The sequence below is a fragment of the Chiloscyllium punctatum genome, chromosome 1 (assembly GCF_047496795.1).
Source record: "Chiloscyllium punctatum isolate Juve2018m chromosome 1, sChiPun1.3, whole genome shotgun sequence".
In the NCBI taxonomy this organism is placed as follows: Eukaryota; Metazoa; Chordata; class Chondrichthyes; order Orectolobiformes; family Hemiscylliidae; genus Chiloscyllium; species Chiloscyllium punctatum.
Window position 1 is genome coordinate 105,850,169 of NC_092739.1, and position 18,373 is coordinate 105,868,541.

Sequence of the window (18,373 nt, forward strand, 5' to 3'; positions counted from 1 at the left end):
ACCACTTTGGGGCCAGCGATCATAATTCTATTATATTTAAAATAGCGATGGAGAAGGATAGACCAGATCGAAAAGTTGAAGTTCTAAATTGGAGAAAGGCCAATTTTGATGGTATTGGACAAGAACTTTCAAAAGCTGGTTGGGGGCAGATGTTCGCAGGTAAAGGGGTGGCTGGAAAATGAGAAGCCTTCAGAAATAATGAGAATCCAGAGAAAGTATATTCCTGTTAGGGTGAAAGGAAAGGCTGGTAGGTGTAGGGAATGCTGGATGACTAAAGAAATTGAGGGTTTGGTTAAGAAAAAGAAGAAAGCATATGTCAGTGTTGCTTAACAAAGAGACCTTGGAGTGTAGGTTCATAGCTCCTTGAAAGTGCAGTTGCAGGTAGATAGGATAGTGAAGAAGGTGTTTGGTATGCTTTCCTTTATTAGTCAGAGTATTGAGGACAGGAGTTGGGAGTACATGGGTTCAGGCAGGAACCCTGATGAAGGGCTTTTGCCCAAAATGACGATTTTCCTATTCCTTGGATGCTGCCTGACCTGCTGTGCTTTTCCAGCAACACACTCTCAACTCTGATCTCCAGCATCTGCAGACCTCACTGTCTCTACAGGAGTTGGGAGGTCATGTTGTGGCTGTATAGGACGTTGGTTAGGCCATTTTTGGAATATTGCTTGCAGTTCTGGTCTCCTTCCTGTCGGAAACTTGAAAGGTTCAGAAAAGATTTACAAGAATGTTGCCACGGTTGGAAGATTTAAGCTATGGGGAGAGGCTGAATAGGCTGTGGTCTAGTCTTTTGTCTTAACTACTTTGTTCAGTGATGATGACATGAATTATACATTCTGGATGCAACTCATTTGTGTCCCACTCGATGTGCATGCAGTTTATCACTGTTGCATATGCCAGGTTATGATATGTATGCTGTATTTGTGTTCAGAGCACCTTTAGTATATGTTCTTTATTTTGTGTAATCATTTTTGTAGCAATATGTAAAGGTCTCAGCCAACTCTTTCCGGCTTGAAAACACAAAGAGAATGTGATTTATTATTGAATTGCATCATTTCAGGTTGAAGCTGAAAGAAGAAAACGTGCCACTGTGTTGGAATCTGAAGGGGCTAGAGAAGCAGAAATCAATATAGCTGAAGGGAAAAAACGATCTCGTATTCTGGCTTCTGAGGCAACAAAAGCAGAAAATATTAACCAAGCTGCAGGTTGGATGGATGTTCATTGCTAAAAATGCATTTTCCTTCTTTTGCTTGAAAAGATCTCACATTTGCTTTGCGACTTCTTTTGTTTAGATTTACATAGTAAATTGTATATTCTGAGTTAGATAGCTAAACACATCTGAAATATGTTAAAGAATACATTTTGGAATATGTTTTGGTGTGATGGCGACAATGTCCAGTTCATGGATTTTAATCACACATCCCACCTGTGTCAGAACTGTGTGATTATGTTTTTTCCCTGCAATTCACTGTTAGAGACTACTGTAACGTTAAGGTTTTTTTAGTCTGTTAATTGGCCCATTAGGTTCAGGCACAATCCAGAAGGAGTAAAAATGCTTGTACCTGCAATCTTGTTCCAAAATTAGGGATTAGTTTAGTTTGGTTGTCTGAAAATGTTGAAAAAAAGGAGAGGAACATTGTTCAGATGTATCTCGAATTAACAGTTATTTCAACTGTGGTGTATAGCTACTGAAAACTCTTTACACTGATTTTGGCACCATTTAGTGATCTGTAGTTTTTGTAATGATCTATTTGGAGATCTTAAATGGATAATCTAATTCAACCAGCTCCCACGGTAGTTACCATAAGAGATATAGCAGCAGAATTAGACCATTGGCCCATCAAGTCTGCTATACTGTTCATTTTTGGCTGATATATTTCTCAACCTCATTCTTCTGCCTGCTCCCTGTAACTATTAATCTTCTTACCAATCAAGTACATATCCATCTGTATCTTAAAGACACTCAATGACTTGCCCTCTGCTGTCTTCTGTGGCAGTGAGTTCTACAGATTCATCTTTGCCTGACTGAAGAAATTCACTTCTGAAGAGATTTTTCTCAACTCTGAGACTGTGCACTCAGGTCCTAGTCTGCCTCAACTGCACCTCCTATGACAAGCCCTTCATTCCTGGGATCATTCTTGTACACCTTCTAAAAATCCCTTCCAAAGCCATCTTTCGCTCAAAGTATTCCAAAAACACTCTGATCCACAGCCTTATATAGCATGAGCAGTACATCCCTGCTCTTCTATTCTAGCCCTCTTGAAATGAATGCCGACATATTTGCCTTCCTAACTGCCAATTGAACCTATATGTTAATCTAAAGAGAATCCTGAACTGTATTCCCAACTCCTTTTGTGCTTCAGAATACTGACGCCTTTCTCCATTTAGAAAATAGTCTAAGCTTCTAATATTCCAACCGAGTGCATGACCTCACACTTTCCCACATTGTATTTCATCTTCTTTGCCTACTTTCCTAGTCTGTCCAAGTCCTTCTGCAGCCACCTTGCTTCCTCAACACTACCTGTTCTTCTGTCTATCTTTGTGTCATCTGCAAACCTACCAGCAATGCCCTCATTTCCTTTGTCCACGTCATAAATGTGTAACATGAATAGTTGTGGTCTCAACATCGACTCTTGTAGAACTCCGCAAGTTACCAAATGCCATCCTGAAAAGGGGCACTTTATACCCACTTTCTGCCTTCTGCCAGTCAGCCAATCTCTATTCTTTTGCACTACCTTGCCCTTAACACCATGTGCTTTTATTTAGCAGGCTTCTGTGTGGAACCTTGTCAAAATTCTTCTGGCAATCCAAATAGGTCACATCCACTAGCTCTCCTTTCTCTAACAGATTTGTTAAGCATAACCTCCCCCTGACCAGCATACAGTTTCCTGTCTTCTGCCTCCTTCCTTTCTTAAACAGGGGTGTTACATTAACCATTTTCCAATGCTATGGTACCCTCTCTGATTCCAATGATTCCTGATAGATCTCTGTTCAGTATCCTCGGCTATTTCCTTCAGATCTCTGGGGTGGAGTCTATCGGTCCAAGTGATTAATCTCTTTTCAGCTTCCCCTAACTCCTACCTCAACTCCTAGTGATGGACACCACACTTATCTCTGCCCCCTGATTGTCTTGAAGTTTTAGTAAACAACTGATATTTTACACTGTGAAGATTGATGCAAAGCACCTATTCATTAGGTACTTTTCCGAACGAAAAGTACCTAATTTCCTCTGCCTTTTTTGTTCTCCATCACTACTTCTCCAGCCTAACTTTCAGCAGTCCAGTGCCCACTCTTGCCCTGTCTTCCTTTTATCGAGCTAAAACAAACTCATGCAATCCTACAATATTAGCAAGCTTATCCTCATCTTGCATCTTCTTCCCCTTGCTTTATCAATTGTCCTAAAAACTGGTTTTAAAGGTTTATCAATCCTTTGGCTTCCCACTAATCTTTACTATGTTGTACGCTTTTTCTTTTGCTTTAATGTTGTCCCCAACTTCCCTTGTCAGCCACGGTTGTCTCATCCTCCCCTTAGTATGTTTCTTCAGGTGAATTTCCTTAATTAACCCCCAGAAACTCCTGCCATTGTAGCTGCACCATCTTCCCTGCTAGGCTCCCCTTCCAATCGACTCTGGCCAGCTCACCCTTCATGTCTTTGCAATTATCTTTACTCAATTGTAATACTGTTACATCTGATTCCCGCTTCTTGCTCTCAAACTTCAATGTGAATTCCATTATGTTGTGGTCACTGCCTCATAGGGATACCTTCACTTTAAGTTCCCTAATCAAGTCTACCTCATTACACATCACCAAATCCAGAATTGCCTGTTACATCGTGAGCTTTCCCACAAACTGCTCCAAAAAACATTTCGTAGACATTCCACAAATTCCTTTTTGGAATCCACTACTAGTTTTCCCATCTACCTGCATGTTGAAGTCTCAAATGATTACTTCTATCTCCTGATTTATTTACTGTCCCAAATCCTGTCTACTGCCAAAGATCAGCACATAATTCCCATCAGGTATTTTGTTTCCTCCATGGTTCCTCAACTTTTCCTACACTGATTCTGTGCCTTTTGACTATCTAGTGCTGCTAAATTAAAATTATCATTTTAATTTAATTTCTTAGTAATAGGACAATTCTCCCTTCCCCCAACTCTTGTCCTTTTGATAAGACATGCATCCTTGGATATTTAGTTTCCAGCTCCAATCCCCTTGCAGCCATATCTTTGTCATGCCCACAAAATCATACCTACCAATTTCAATCTGTGCTACAAGCTTATTTACCTTGTTTCATATGATGCCTGCATTTAAGTACAAGATCCTCAGTCCTGCATTGACCATCATCCTTCTCATCGTTATCCCTTTATTTGCTATGCCTGAAGTTAGGTTCCTGATCTTTTTCACACTGTACTCCTGTTACTTGTTCTGGAAACTTTAAACGCGTCTCCTGAGCCTTTCCCACTTTTAACTAGGTTAAAGACCTTGTGACCACCTTAGTTAACGTTTCTGTGAGGATCCTGGTCCCACATCAGTTCAGGAGGAGCCCGTCCCGATGATGTAGTTCCACCTTGTCCGAATACCCCGTGACAATTCCCAAAAAACAGAACCCGTCTTTCCCACACCACTCCTTTAGCCATATATTTACTTCCCTAATCATCATCTCTCTTTTCCAATTTGTATGTGGTTACAATGATGACAAGCACAGAATGTTTCAGCAGAAGATGATGCTAAAATATTTGCAAACCGCTTCAACCAAATGTGCCAATTGAGGCAACTATCCAGGTCCCACCACTGCAAATGCCATTGTCCAGCCAGTTTATTTCTCTCCACATAACATGGACAGAATTTAACAGCTGAAAGTATTGGACTAAGTAAAAGAAATACACCAAGACATCAATAGAAGAGCCATCCCTGAGCTAATTTGTTACAAGTCAAGCTGTGACATTAACAACATGAAAAATTGCCCTTTGCTGAAAACTTAAGAAATAGGATCAGGAATAGCCTTTCAACCCTTCGAGCCTGTTCCACAATCTTAGCTAATCTTCGACATCAACGCCATTTTCTGCAGTATCCTTGCATCCCTTGATATCTATAACCTTTCAAACATCTTCAACAACACAGACTCCATAGTCCTCTGGGGCAAAATATCATCAGGATTTGCCGCCATCTGAATAAAAAAAATTCCTCCTCATTTCAGTCCTAAATTGCCTTATCTTATTCTGAGACCTAAACAGTCAGGAAAGGGAGAATCCTTCCTGCGTCTACTGTCTACTACAGGTTCAAGCAAAATAAGTTTAGACTTTTGAATGAGATCATTTCTCATTCTTAAAACTCCAGAGAACACAGGCCCAGTCTATTTAATCCTCCGTCATAGGACACTCCCTTCATCCCAGGAATTAGTTTGAAACATTATTGCACTCCTTTATGACAAGTGTATCTTTCTGGGGTACGGACAGCAAATTTAGTAATGATTGAAGACAAGGGAAATTATAACTATCTAATGACACAATGTATCAGAACCATATATTTTCAGTCTCTGTACTGTCATGTTCCTGATGTGTGTGGCTTAATGAGAATGGTCATGATTATGGGTGCCTCACTACACACTTCACATTCAACAACCAAATATATGAACAAATCAGCGGCACACACATGGGTTCACCCATCTCTGGACTCATAGCAGAAGCGGTAATGCAAAGGTTAGAACAAACAGTCTTACCGCAAATTCCGCCCAAACTCTGGGTCAGGTATGTAGATGACACCTTTGTAATCATTAAAAACACAGAAATAGAGAACACACACCGGATCGTCAACGCCACACTCACAGGAATCCGATTCACTAGAGAGGAAGGACAACCAATTCCTATTCCTAGACGTGATAGTACAGAGAACACCAAACGGAGAATTCACCACAAAGGTATACAGGAAAGCCACACACACAGACCAAGTCCTTAACTACGAAAGCAACCACCCCAACACACACAAAAGAAGTTGCATCAAGACACTATTCAAAAGGGCCACAACACACTGCAGTACACCAGAACTGCAAAAAGAGGAAGAAGAACACTTATACAATGTATTCACCAAAAACGGATACCCCCACTTCATCAACAGATGCCTAAGGGAAAGACAACGGAATGAGGACATGCCACAACCGAAAGGACTAGCCACACTACCATACATCAAAAACATTTCTGAACTGACAGCCAGACTATTGCGACCACTAGGACTCATAACAGCACACAAACCAACAGCCAGTCTCAGACAACAACTCACCAGGACGAAGGACCCAATACCCAGCATGAGCAAAACCAATGTAGTGTACAAAATCCCATGCAATGACTGCACAAAACACTACATAGGACAAACAGGAAGACAGCTAACTATCCGCATCCTTGAACACCAACTAACCACGAAATGACATGACCAGCTATCCTTAGTAGCCACACACTCAAATGACAAGCAACATGAGTTCGACTGGGACAATACTACTATTATAGGACAAGCCAAACAGAGGACAGCCAGGGAATTCCTAGAGGCATGGCACTCATCCACAGATTCAATCAATAAGCACATCAACCTGGACCCAATATGCCGCCACTGCAGCGGACAGCTGGAACTGACAACCGGAAGCAGCAGATACAAATCACTATAAATGCCGGAGGAAACATCACAGAAGCGCTTCACAGGAGGCTCCCAAGCACTGAGGATGTCACCTAGACAGGGGACGAAACGTCTGCAACACAAATTCCCAGCTTGGCGAACAGAACTACAGCAGTGCACAAATAGAAATTGCTGGAAAAACTGCAGATCTGGCAGCATTGGTAGAAATGGTTATGGGAGGGTCATTTATAACATGATGTAACAATGACATCAGCAGTCATGTGCATGAGGCTGTGAAGGAAGGGTGAAATCGTCTGTGCTCCAGAGATGTGATTACAGAGAACAGGATTACATGCAATAGTGAAAATAAGAATTTGCAGAAATCCATCAGAGTCAGACAGCAGCCACTCTTTGTTTGTGGCTGGTACCTTGCCTGCCAAATGCTCTGAAGATAACTATCTCTCCACAATCCTCATGGCAACTCATGTCCACGTGGGTATAAGGGGTGGAAGCTAGTAGAGCGAAAGTAAATCAAAGCGATAGTTCAGGTTTGCAATGAGAAGCCCAAGAAGGAAAATGATGTCTGTCAGACTGAAATGTTGTTCTCCCCTCATTTGATCAAAATTGTGGAATTTCCTACAAAACACCATGTTCCCAACAACTAATTAGGGGACATTTCTGCTTATTCATCACTGGTTGTTGGACAAGCTGTTTGATAATTTAAAGAGATGGTGGTGAGGTGGAGATGGATTTTATCAACATCCAAATATCTTGTATAAAATAAATTTATTGATGGAAGACCAAATGCTCCAAGTGCTGGAAATCTGAAATTAAACAGGAAATGCTGAAAATATTCAGCAAATCTGGTAGTATTTGAGGAGCAGGAAACTAACTTATGTTTCAGATCAATAACAATTCTCCATTCTAACCAAAAGTCATCAACCTGAAACACCGGCTGTTTCTCTGTCCACAGATGCTGTCAGAACTTTTCAATATTTTCAGTATTTTCAATAATTGGTGGCCTAGTCAGCGATGCCCATATCACAAGTGGATAAAAAGAATTGAGAATTTCTGCTTTTGATTTTTTGACGCTGTGACACTTTTCAAATCTGAGAGAGATGGTAGCTGAGAGAGAGAGAATTCAAGTAGCTGAAAGGAATTCAAAGTGAAGTTCAATAGCTAAAAATAATTCTTAGAGCGAGAGAGAATGAATTCCGTTGGCTAAAAATAATTGAGTGACAAGCCATTGCCAGGAATATATCTGAATAATTAGGCCACTGCACCAGCAATTTGCTCTCTTGAATAATATTTGCTGAATTTGCCTTTGTGTGCACTGTTGCCCTGATGTTTTGTGTGGGAATACTTTTTCTGATCTGTGTTTTCTATGCCCCTGTAACATCCCCTGAAATCTTGAACCAAGACTTGATCTCTTTTATTAGACCAAAGAATCACATTCTGGCCAATAGTAATTCTGATTTTAGTAGTGGGGATGAGGACAATGTTCCTTTGAGCTGCACTTGTACACAGCCATACAGAAATCCACAATGTACCAGGTAGGAAACGAACAGTGTGCACACAAGCAAACTTCCCTCTAAAAGGCATGCATCTGCCCACATTCACAGGTGCATAGCTGTCTTAAAAGGAACACAGTGCAACAAACGGGTTACACACAGCGAACTGAAATTAGTGGGAACATCTAACCGAGTTGGATGGAGGATACATTCCTGTCTTAATTCAGATCTTATAGTGTCGTAGAACCAATTGTTCTTCAGTTATACCAGTGTTCCTGGGTCACTATATAGACCTTGAACTGGCCTCGGGATGATGCCCGAGATGTCATTGCTTGTTGCAGCAAATTTCTTTTAACAGGATGTGGGAATCTGACTTTCACCCAACTTGAAATCCACGAAGGGTAGGAAGTGGGACTTCATGGGAAAATGTAATTCTGAAGATGCGAAAGCATTGGTAAAGATTTCAACATCAGTCGAACTAGGCTAAGTTTAGCCATGGACAATGCATCTGAGGTGGAAATAATTGGTCGAGGTAATATTTACAATGTAGGTTTTGAACCTCAGATCTATATCTTTTGGTTCTTGGGCAATCCTTAAATACAAACGTTTTGCTGTCTCTTGTAGCCACGTATCAGTTGGCTCTGTCCATAAAAACTAAGAAATTTGAATGGAAAAGGGGTAAGGGTGGCCATTGCTGCAGGAGTGAGGCTTGACAGATTAGTCCTCAGGGATGGGGGAACAGAGTAGCTGACAGTCGGAGGCCAACAGTATCTGCAAGTGACGATATGATCAAGCATGGTTGGGAATGGATCATGCAGGGTGGAGGTGATTTTTCTTCTGTGGTCAGAAGCAGCCTACCTTCAAGGGGTAAGGAGCAGGGGGGCAAGATGTATCAGGAAATAGATAGGGCATGTCAGAAAGGTAGGGTCACGGTGATCATGGTGGACTTCAATATGCAAATGAATGGGTGAATTATGTTGCCAGTGGATCCAAAGAAAGAGAATTCATGAAATGTTTACGGGATGGCTTTTTGGAACAGCTTGTGATGGAGCCCACAAGGGAGCAGGCTATTCTGAACTTAGTGCTATGTAACGAGCTAGACTTTATAAAAGATCTTAAAATCAGGGAACACTTACGATGCAGCGATCATAATATGGTAGAGTTCAGTCTGCAGTTCGAAAGAGAAAAGGTAAAATTGGATGTAATGGTGTTACAGTTAAATAAAGGTACTTACAGGGGCATGAGAGAGGAACTGACAAAAATTGACTAGAAGCAGAGTCTAGTGGGGGAGACAGTAGAGCAACAACAGCAGGAGTTTCTGGGTGTAATTGAGGACACAGTGGTACATCCCAAAGATTACCTGGGGGGTGGATAAGACAACCATGGCTGACGAAGGAACTCAGGAAATGTATCACAGAAAAAGAAAGAGCCTATAAAGTGTCTAAGAGCAATGGGAAATCAGAAGATTAGGAAGACTACAAAAAACAAACAGAGGATAATAAAGAGAGAAATAAAGAAGGAGAGTATCAAATATGAAGGCAAGCGAGCCAGTAATATTAGAAATGATAGTAAAAGTTTCTTTCAATACATAAGAAACAAACGAGAGGCAAAAGTAGAGATTGGGTTGCTCCAAATTGATGCAGGAAGGCTAGTGCTGAGAGATAAGGAAATAGCTGAAGAACTTTGTGTCAGTCTTTACAGTGGAAGACATTAGTAATATCTCAACAATTAAGGAGAGTCAAGGGGCAGAGTTGAGTATGGTGGCCATTACAAAGGAGAAAGTACTTGATAAGCTAAAAGGTCTAAAAATTGATAAATCTCCTGGCCCAGATGGGCTACATCCTCGAGTTCTGAGGGATGTGGCTAAAGAAATAGCAGAGGCGTTGGTTGTAATCTTTCAAAAATCACTGGAGTCAGGGAAAATCCCAGATGATTGGAAAATTGCTATTGTACCCCCCCGCCTTGTCCAAGAAAGGATCAAGACAAAAGATGGAAAGTTATAGGTCAATTAGCCAACCTTGGATGTAGGTAAAATTCAAGAATCTATCGTTAAGGATGAGATTTCTAAATTCTTGGAAGTGCAGGGTCGAATTAGAACAAGTCAGCATGGATTTAGTAAGGGGAGGTCGTGCCTGACAAACCTGTTAGAATTCTTTGAAAAGGTAACAGGTAGGTTAGACCAGGGAAACCCAGTGGATGTTATCTACATAGACTTCCAAAAGGCCTTTGATAAGGTGCCTCGTGGGAGGCTGCTGAATAAGGTGAGGGCCCATGGTGCTCAAGGTGAGCTACTGGCATAGATTGAAGATTGGCTGCCTGACTGAAGGCAAAGAGTTGGGATAAAAGATTCTTTTTCGGACTGGCAGCTGGTAACAAGTGGTGTCCCACAGGGTTCAGTGTTGGAGCTGCAGCTGTTCACTTGATATATAAATGATCTGGATGAAGAGACTGGGGGCATTCTGGTGAAATTCGCCGATGATATGAAGTTAGGTGGACAGGCAGGTAGTTCTGAGAGGTGGGGAGGCTACAGAAAGATTTAGACAGTTTCGCAGAATGGTCCAAGAAATGGCTGATGAAATTCAAAATGTGTGCAAATATGAGGTCTTGCACTTTGGAAAAAAGAATACAGGCATGGACTATTTTCTAAACGGAGAGAAAATTCATAAAGTCAAAGTACAAAGGCATCTGGGAGTGCTAGTACAGGATTCTCTAAAGGTTGATTTGCAGGTTGAGTTTGTGGTTAAGAAAGTAAATGTAATGTTGTCATTTATTTCAAGGGGGTTGGAATGTAAAAGCAGTGATGTGCTACTGAGACTTTATAAAGCTCTAGTTAGGCCCCATTTAGAATACTGTGTCCAGTTTTGGGCCCCACACCTAAGGAAGGACATACTGGTACTGGAGCGTGTCCGGCAGAGATTCACACAGGTGATCCTGGAATGGTAGGCCTAACATACAATGAATGGCTGAGGATCCTGGGATTGTATTCATTAGAGTTTAGAGGGTTGAGGGGATATCTAATTGAAAGTTACAAGATAATGCATGACTTAGAAAGGGTGGGCGCTGGGAAGTTGTTTCCGTCAGGAGGGGATTCTCGAGTTCATGGGCACAACCTTAGAATTAGAGGGGGTCAATTTAGAACAGAAATGAGGAGACAAAAGGGTAACTAGGGAGAGAATACGGCGCCTCAAAGATTAGCAAGGCAGCCTTTGTGTGGAGCCACAGAAAATGGGGGAGATACTAAATGAGTATTTTGCATCAGCATTTACTGGGAAAAGGATATGGAAAATATAGACTGTAGGGAAATAGATGGTGACATCTTGCAAAATGTCCAGATTACAGAGGAGAAAGTGCTGGATGTCTTGAAACGGATAAAAGTCGATAAATCCCCAGGACCTGATCAGGTGTACCCGAGAACTCTATGGGAAGTTAGAGAGGTGATTGCTGGACCTCTTGCTGAGATATTTGTATCATCGATAGTCACAGGTGAGGTGCTGGACAACTGGAGGTTGGTAAATGTGGTGCCACTGTTTAAGAAGGATGGCAAGGGCAAGCCAGGGAACTTTTGACCGGTGAGCCTGACATCAGTGGTGGGCAAGTTGTTGGAAGGAATCCTGAGGGACAGGATGTCCATGTATTTGGAAAGGCAAGGACTGATTCGGGATAGTCAACATGGCTTTGTGCATGGGAAATCATGTCTCACAAACCTGATTGATTTTTTTGAAAAAGTAACAAAGAGGATTGATGAGGGCAGAGCAGTAGATATGATCTATATGGACTTCAGTAAGGCATTCGACAAGGTTCCCCATGCGAGACTGATTAGCAAGGTTAGACCTCATGGAATACAGGGAGAACTAGCCATTTGGATACAGAACTGGCTCAAAGATAGAAGACAGAGGGTGATGGTGGAGGGTTGTTTTCAGACTGGAGGCTTGTGACCAGTGGAGTACCACAAGGATCGGTGCTGGGCCCTCTACTTTTTCTCATTTACATAAATGATTTGGATGCGAACATAAGTAATACAGTTAGTAAGTTTGCAGATGACACCAAAATTAGAGGTGTAGTGGATAATGAAGAGGGTTACCTCAGATTACAACAGGATCTTGACCAGATGGGCCAATGAGCTGAGAGGTGGCAGATGGAGTTTAATTCAGATAAATGCGAGGTGCTGCATTTTGGAAAGTAAATCTTAGCAGAACTTATACACTTAATGGTCAGGTCCTAGGGAGTGTTGCTGAACAAAGAGACCTCGGAGTGCAGGTTCATAGCTCCTTGAAAGTGGAGTCGCAGGTAGATAAGATAGTGAAGAAGGCGTTTGGTATGCTTTCCTTTATTGGTCAGAATATTGAGGACAGGAGTCGGGAGGTTATATTCTGGCTGTACAGGACAGCCGTTAGGCCACTGTTGGAATATTGCGTGCAATTCTGGTCTCCTTCCTATCGAAAGGTATTGTGAAACTTGAAAGGGTTCAGAAAAGATTTACAAGGATGTTGCCAGGGTTGGAGGTTTTGAGCTATAGGGAGAGGCTGAACAGGTTGGGACTGTTTTCCCTGGAGCGTCAGAGGCTGAGGGGTGACCTTATAGAGGTTTACAAAATTGAGGGGCATGGATAGGGTAAATAGACAAAGTCTTTTCCCTGGGGTCAGGGAGTCCAGAACTAGAGGGCATAGGTTTAGGGTGAGAGGGGAAAGATATAAAAGAGACCTAAGGGGCAACCTTTTCACGCAGAGGGTGGTACGTGTCTGGAATGAGCTGCCAGAGGAAGTGGTGGAGGCTGGTATAATTGCAACATTTAAAAGGTATTTGGATGGGTATATGACTAGGAAGGGTTTGGAGGGATATGGGCCGGGTGCTGGCAGGTGGGACTAGATTGGGTTGGGATATCTGGTTGGCATGGACGGGTTGGACCGAAGGATCTGTTTCTACGCTGTACATCTCTATGACTCGGAAGATATTTCTTCAGCCACAGAGTGGTGGGCCTGTGGAATTCATTGGCACGGAGCATATTGGAGGCTAGGACATTAAATATCTTCAAGGCAGAGATTGATAAATTCTTAATCTCGCAAGGAATGAAGGGATACACGGAGAGTGGAGTAAGTGGCGTTGAAATGCCCATCAGCCATTATTGAATGGTGAAGTGGACTTGATGGGCCAAATGGCCTTACTTCCACTCCTATTTCTTATGGTCTTATTGTCTTCTTATGGACCTGAAAATTGGAGCTGAGTTGTTTGCTCCAACTATATGTGGTGCTTCTGACTTCAATGTTTTATGCATGCCTTTCACTGTTTCATTTAACTAACTGTTCATAGGTGAAGCAAATGCAGTCATAGCAAAAGCAAAGGCAAAAGCAGAAGCCATTCAAATGCTCTCCGAAGTACTCAGTCAACAGGTATGGAAAAGTGAATCCATAGAGGTGAATTACATTAAAATATTTTACCTTTAAAAAGAATGAAGAAATAGTAAGTTCATGCACTTTGTTCCCTTTCCTGTGACTAACAGTGTGGAAGCCAAGCAGCCTCATTGAGTGTAGCTGAGCAGTATGTATCTGCCTTTAGTAACCTGGCCAAAGAATCCAATACCATTCTTCTTCCTGCAAATACAAGTGACATCAGTAGCATGGTGACACAGGTAAGGTCGATATTCAAAATTAAATACTTAGAACACAAATCAAACACCCTCGTATAGGTGAATTTCTGATTGCATATTAAATTTTGCTATTGTATTCATAAAAGTACTTGTATGACATTGCACTGATATTGATTTTCTGTTTTGCAAATTTTATTTTTTAAGGAGTGACTAAGTCTTTTCATTTTGTGGCTTGGTTAGTTTGGATATGACTTGTTGCTCAAGTTATGTTTTGAGCATCTGTTGCTGAGGGTGATTACTTGGAGCTCTGTCTTGTTTTGAATCAGAAAATTCATCAAATACTGCAATATTTTAAAATAGAATTTTGGTAGCTGTTACAGATTTTAATTTAATAACCTCTGACTGGACATAAATTGCTTTTGTGTCTTTGAGTTTTTTAATGCTATGCTCATCAAAGGGCAGATTTATGTGGACAACTTAATGAGTGTTCATTGACAATTCCCTGTAGATAATAGCAATACGTAATATTGATTACTTGGTTGTCAGAAGGACATAAAATTAATCACTCTGAATAGGGTGGAGCTATTTTCCCTACAGCATTGAAGGTTGAGGGGTGACCTTATAGAAGTTTATGAAGTCATTAGGGGTATGGATAGGGTAAATATACAATGTCTTTTCCCCATGGTGGGAGAGTCCAAAACTAGAGGGCATAGATTTAAGGTAAGAGGGGAAAAATTTAAAAGGGACCTAAGGGGCAACTTTTTCACACAGAGACTGCCGCATGTATGGAATGATCTGCCAGAGGAAGTGGTGAAGGCTGGTTCAATTACAGTATTGAAAAGGCATCTGGATGGGTACTTGAATAAGGAGGGTTTAGAGGGCTAAAGGCAGCAAAGGGGGACTAGATTTATTTAGGATATCTGGATGGTATGGACCAGTTGGATCAATGGGTCTGTTTCCATGCTGTACAGTTCTATGACTCTGCGACACTGTGGTTCTAGACTTTCCCACAAAGGGAAACAATTAGGGAGGTGATGGCTTCGCTGGACAGAGACCCAAATAATGTTCTGGGGACCTTTGTTCAAATCTAGCTATGGCAGATGGTGGAATTTGAATTCAGGAAAAATCTGGAATTAAGATTCTGATGATGATCATGAGTCCATTGTCAATTGTTGGAAAACCTCATCTGGTTCACTAATGTCCTTTAGGGGAGGAAACTGTCATCCTTACCTGGTCTGGCTTACATGAGCGACCAGACCTACAACAATATGGTTGACACTTAACAGCCGTTTGGGATGGGCAAGAAATTCTGACCTGGAAACAGTGATGTCCCCATCCCATGAATGAGTTTCCTCATCTTTCAACCTTTCCTCATCTACCCTATCAAGTCCCTGAAGAATCTTGTACATTTTGGTAAGGTCTCCTGTCATCTTTTGGAACTCCAGTGAGTACTGACTGACCCTACTCAACCTCCCTTCGTAAGATAGTCCTTTCAAATTCGGGAATAACTAGTGATTCTTCTCTGACTGCCTCCAAAGCCAATATATCTTTCCTGAGATGAGAGAACCAAAATTAATCACTGTATTCCAGCTGTGATGTGACTCATCCCTTGTACAGTTGTAGCAATTTTTGTATTCCATTCCCTTTGAAATAAAGGCCAACATTCAATTTGCTTTCCTGATTCATGACTGAATGTCTTTGCTAGGTTTTTTTGTGATCTATACATAAGGGCTTGCTTACTGCACTGTTAGCTATCTGCAATCTTTATTCATTTAAATAATATTCAGTTCCTGTATTATTTCTGTCTTCTGTGCAAAATCACACATTTTCCAGTAGCATAGTTATCATTCTTTACTTGTGATGCCAAAGGAGATGAACGCTGTTTTATTCTTGACACCACACCTGAACCTAAACAAGTCAAGGACACACACTGCTCAGTGAGGGTCACTAAAGAGCAAGCCGACCCTCTCCAATTTCATTGCGCAGAGAATGTCGAAACCCATTGCTACCCAAGACAGTTGATAACACACCAATGCCGAATGTGAAATATTTTTATATCTTTGATTCAAAATTCACATTCTGAGCAATTGGAAGTTCTTAGAGTTCTTTTTTTAAAAAAGTAAATGACTTGCTACTAGATTCTATATTCTTCTAAGTATAATTTGTAAATTTTTCCTTAAAAAATACATCCATGAACTCCAGATTGTTTGGGTTTTTTCTCCCCTGCAGAAAGGTTCTGTATGCCAACAAGCTTTCCCACTCATCTGATTGATATCTGTTCGATAACTCTTTATATTTGGTTTAGAACTTGACAAACTTCAGTGCTGCAGAAAGAGGAAACCTTCGATAACAGTGGTTTTCTGTTAGTCACTATGTGAAGGAGGGCAGGATTAAAATGGGATGACAGGAATGCACTGATATGATGATTCAGCCCATATTCAGAATTATGAATCATGGGGGTGGGAAGACAGGGTGGTGTTATCCATTGCTAGAAGTATCTATTTTTCATTATTATTTGGTAAAATTCTAGTGTTAATGATTGTATCAGCCAAGTGAATTACTCTATATCATTCCTGTCTGAAAATTACTGAATTTAATGCTAATGCGGTTTTTTTCAGTTGTTGTATGTTATCTGTGAAATCATTACTTTGACTGTTTCTATTCCTGATTGTGTTGAACACTAACATATCTTCATACTATGTGTCACAGGCCATGGGAATTTACCATACCCTGACTAATAAACCAGAAGCAACAAAGGAAAAACTGACAATGGATGCATTTAATGCTGACCAATCACCGCCACTGGTTGGTGAAAGTCAAACATTCCCTTCACAGAATGAAGTTCTGAAGTCAAAAATAATATGAAATTTTTACTGAATGACCGATGAAAAGCCCAGCTGCAGAATGTGCCAGATTCTGAGTGTTTTGAAATTTGCAATGAGAATGTGTCATGCTCATTGCACACTTTTATACTTTTGGGTGAATTAATTTTGTTGGATGACTGTAGCTTATTTTCCACCTGTACAACTGCATCATGGTTATAAAAAAGGTATTTTTGAACTAATAAGATCAGTAAGTTAAATTCTTTGAAAGAGAAAATAAATATTTAATTATTTCCTTTCCTTGTCCCAAAATGTTTCATTATTTCAGTTTTTTGGCTAAATGGGATCTAGTTCTCCTCTTGCTTGTTATTGGAAAAGCCTGAGTAGGCAAGTTATTCTGCTCGCAGGACCACAAGAGCTGTAAACTTTAGCAACATACGTCACCTCTGTGGAAAGAGAAGTAAATTAGCGAAAGGCAAAGATTTAATGGAGGCTGCTGCATAGTAACCAATGTTGTAATTGGGTGGTATAATTATGACAAAATTATGCAATTAAAAGAAGAAGAAAAAATGTTGTTTTGGAATCTGTTCTTGTGTCTCCTGTTTTCAAAGGAAAGAAATGAATAACATTTCAGAAACAACACAAAACACAAAATTCATGCAAACAATATTTCACAGTGGGTTTGATTTGTGCTGTCAATGAGGTAATTTAAACCAGTCTGACTGTCCAAATTTTACAATGTATTTTTTACTCTAGAAATAGACTTGCTGTTAGGTGGTGCCACAGTGATATAACTGCCTTGATGCCTGTGAGTCATGCCCTAGCATGTTGAGTTTCTGTTGTTTTGTTGGAAAATAACGTCCTTCTTCACTCAAAGGTTTGGGCATCAAAGAAACCTGCAAACTGACCTTCTGTTCACTTTTGTGGCAGGAGAGTGAAGTGGGGGGAGGATTTTCTTCTCTCTGTTAGGGAGAATTGGTTTACTATATTGTCTTTATTTGCTTCTTGTTGAAATGGGAAACTTTTATTGTTCTAAGTACAATATTATTTATTTATCATTTCAGATGTTTTCATAAGTCCAAAGATGTGCAAGAATTGGCCATGCTAAATTGCCCGTAGTGTTAGGTGCATTAGTCAGGGGTAAATGTAGGGGAATGGGTCTGGGTGTGTTGCTTTTCAGAGGGTCAGTGTGGACTTGTTGGGCCGAAGGGACTGTAGTGAATCTAATCTAATCATAAATTGTGTTGCAATATTCCTGATTGTGACATTCAGCAAATATAATGCAAATGAACATTTATGCAAACACAAATTAATACACTGTTACTGATATTCACGAAGAACACTACACAAAAGCATAGTCCTTACTTTAATGCCAAGCCAAAGAATTTACCGCTCATTTATATTTGAGATACTGTCTAAATTTGTCCTGCCAAACTAACCTGCATTAACCAGTTAAGATTTATATTAGCATTTGCACCACTAATCTTCCATCAAATTCTGCACAAGCTATTGAGAATGAATTGAATACTTTTCTCACCAATTATTAAAGATATCAGACAAGAAACCTTTTGCATCTTAGTGGAATTTAAGCTTGAATATCAAGAATTAAAATAATTAGTTGAATGAGTTGATTGCAAAGTAAATAATAGATTACAAGGAATTATGTGTCTCATCACCATTAAATTATGGCTGGTGATGATTGATGTCAGAGATTGATATAATTTGAGATTAGTATAGTCTAAACTCCTCAGATGGTTGACAAACTAATATTAAAGAACCAACTTATTGAATAGATCAAAGTTAATGCACTTGTAGTCAACTGTGTTTTCAGATGAATATAAGAAATTCCTTTC

General features: G+C 40.5%; 1 protein-coding gene across 4 annotated transcripts in view; it reads left to right on the forward strand.

Annotated features, from left to right (window-relative positions):
- The window catches only part of stoml2 (stomatin (EPB72)-like 2), a 67,563-nt gene extending 50,473 nt beyond the window's left edge, over positions 1-17,090 (forward strand). For all 4 annotated transcript variants that reach the window (XM_072571680.1, XM_072571681.1, XM_072571683.1 and 1 more), the window contains exons 7-10: positions 1,061-1,205; positions 13,422-13,501; positions 13,612-13,740; positions 16,408-17,090. In XM_072571680.1, coding sequence (XP_072427781.1) covers positions 1,061-1,205; positions 13,422-13,501; positions 13,612-13,740; positions 16,408-16,563 — 510 coding nt within the window. In that variant the 3' untranslated portion in view covers positions 16,564-17,090. The remainder of the gene's footprint in view (positions 1-1,060; positions 1,206-13,421; positions 13,502-13,611; positions 13,741-16,407) is intronic.
- Positions 17,091-18,373: the final 1,283 nt, after the last annotated feature.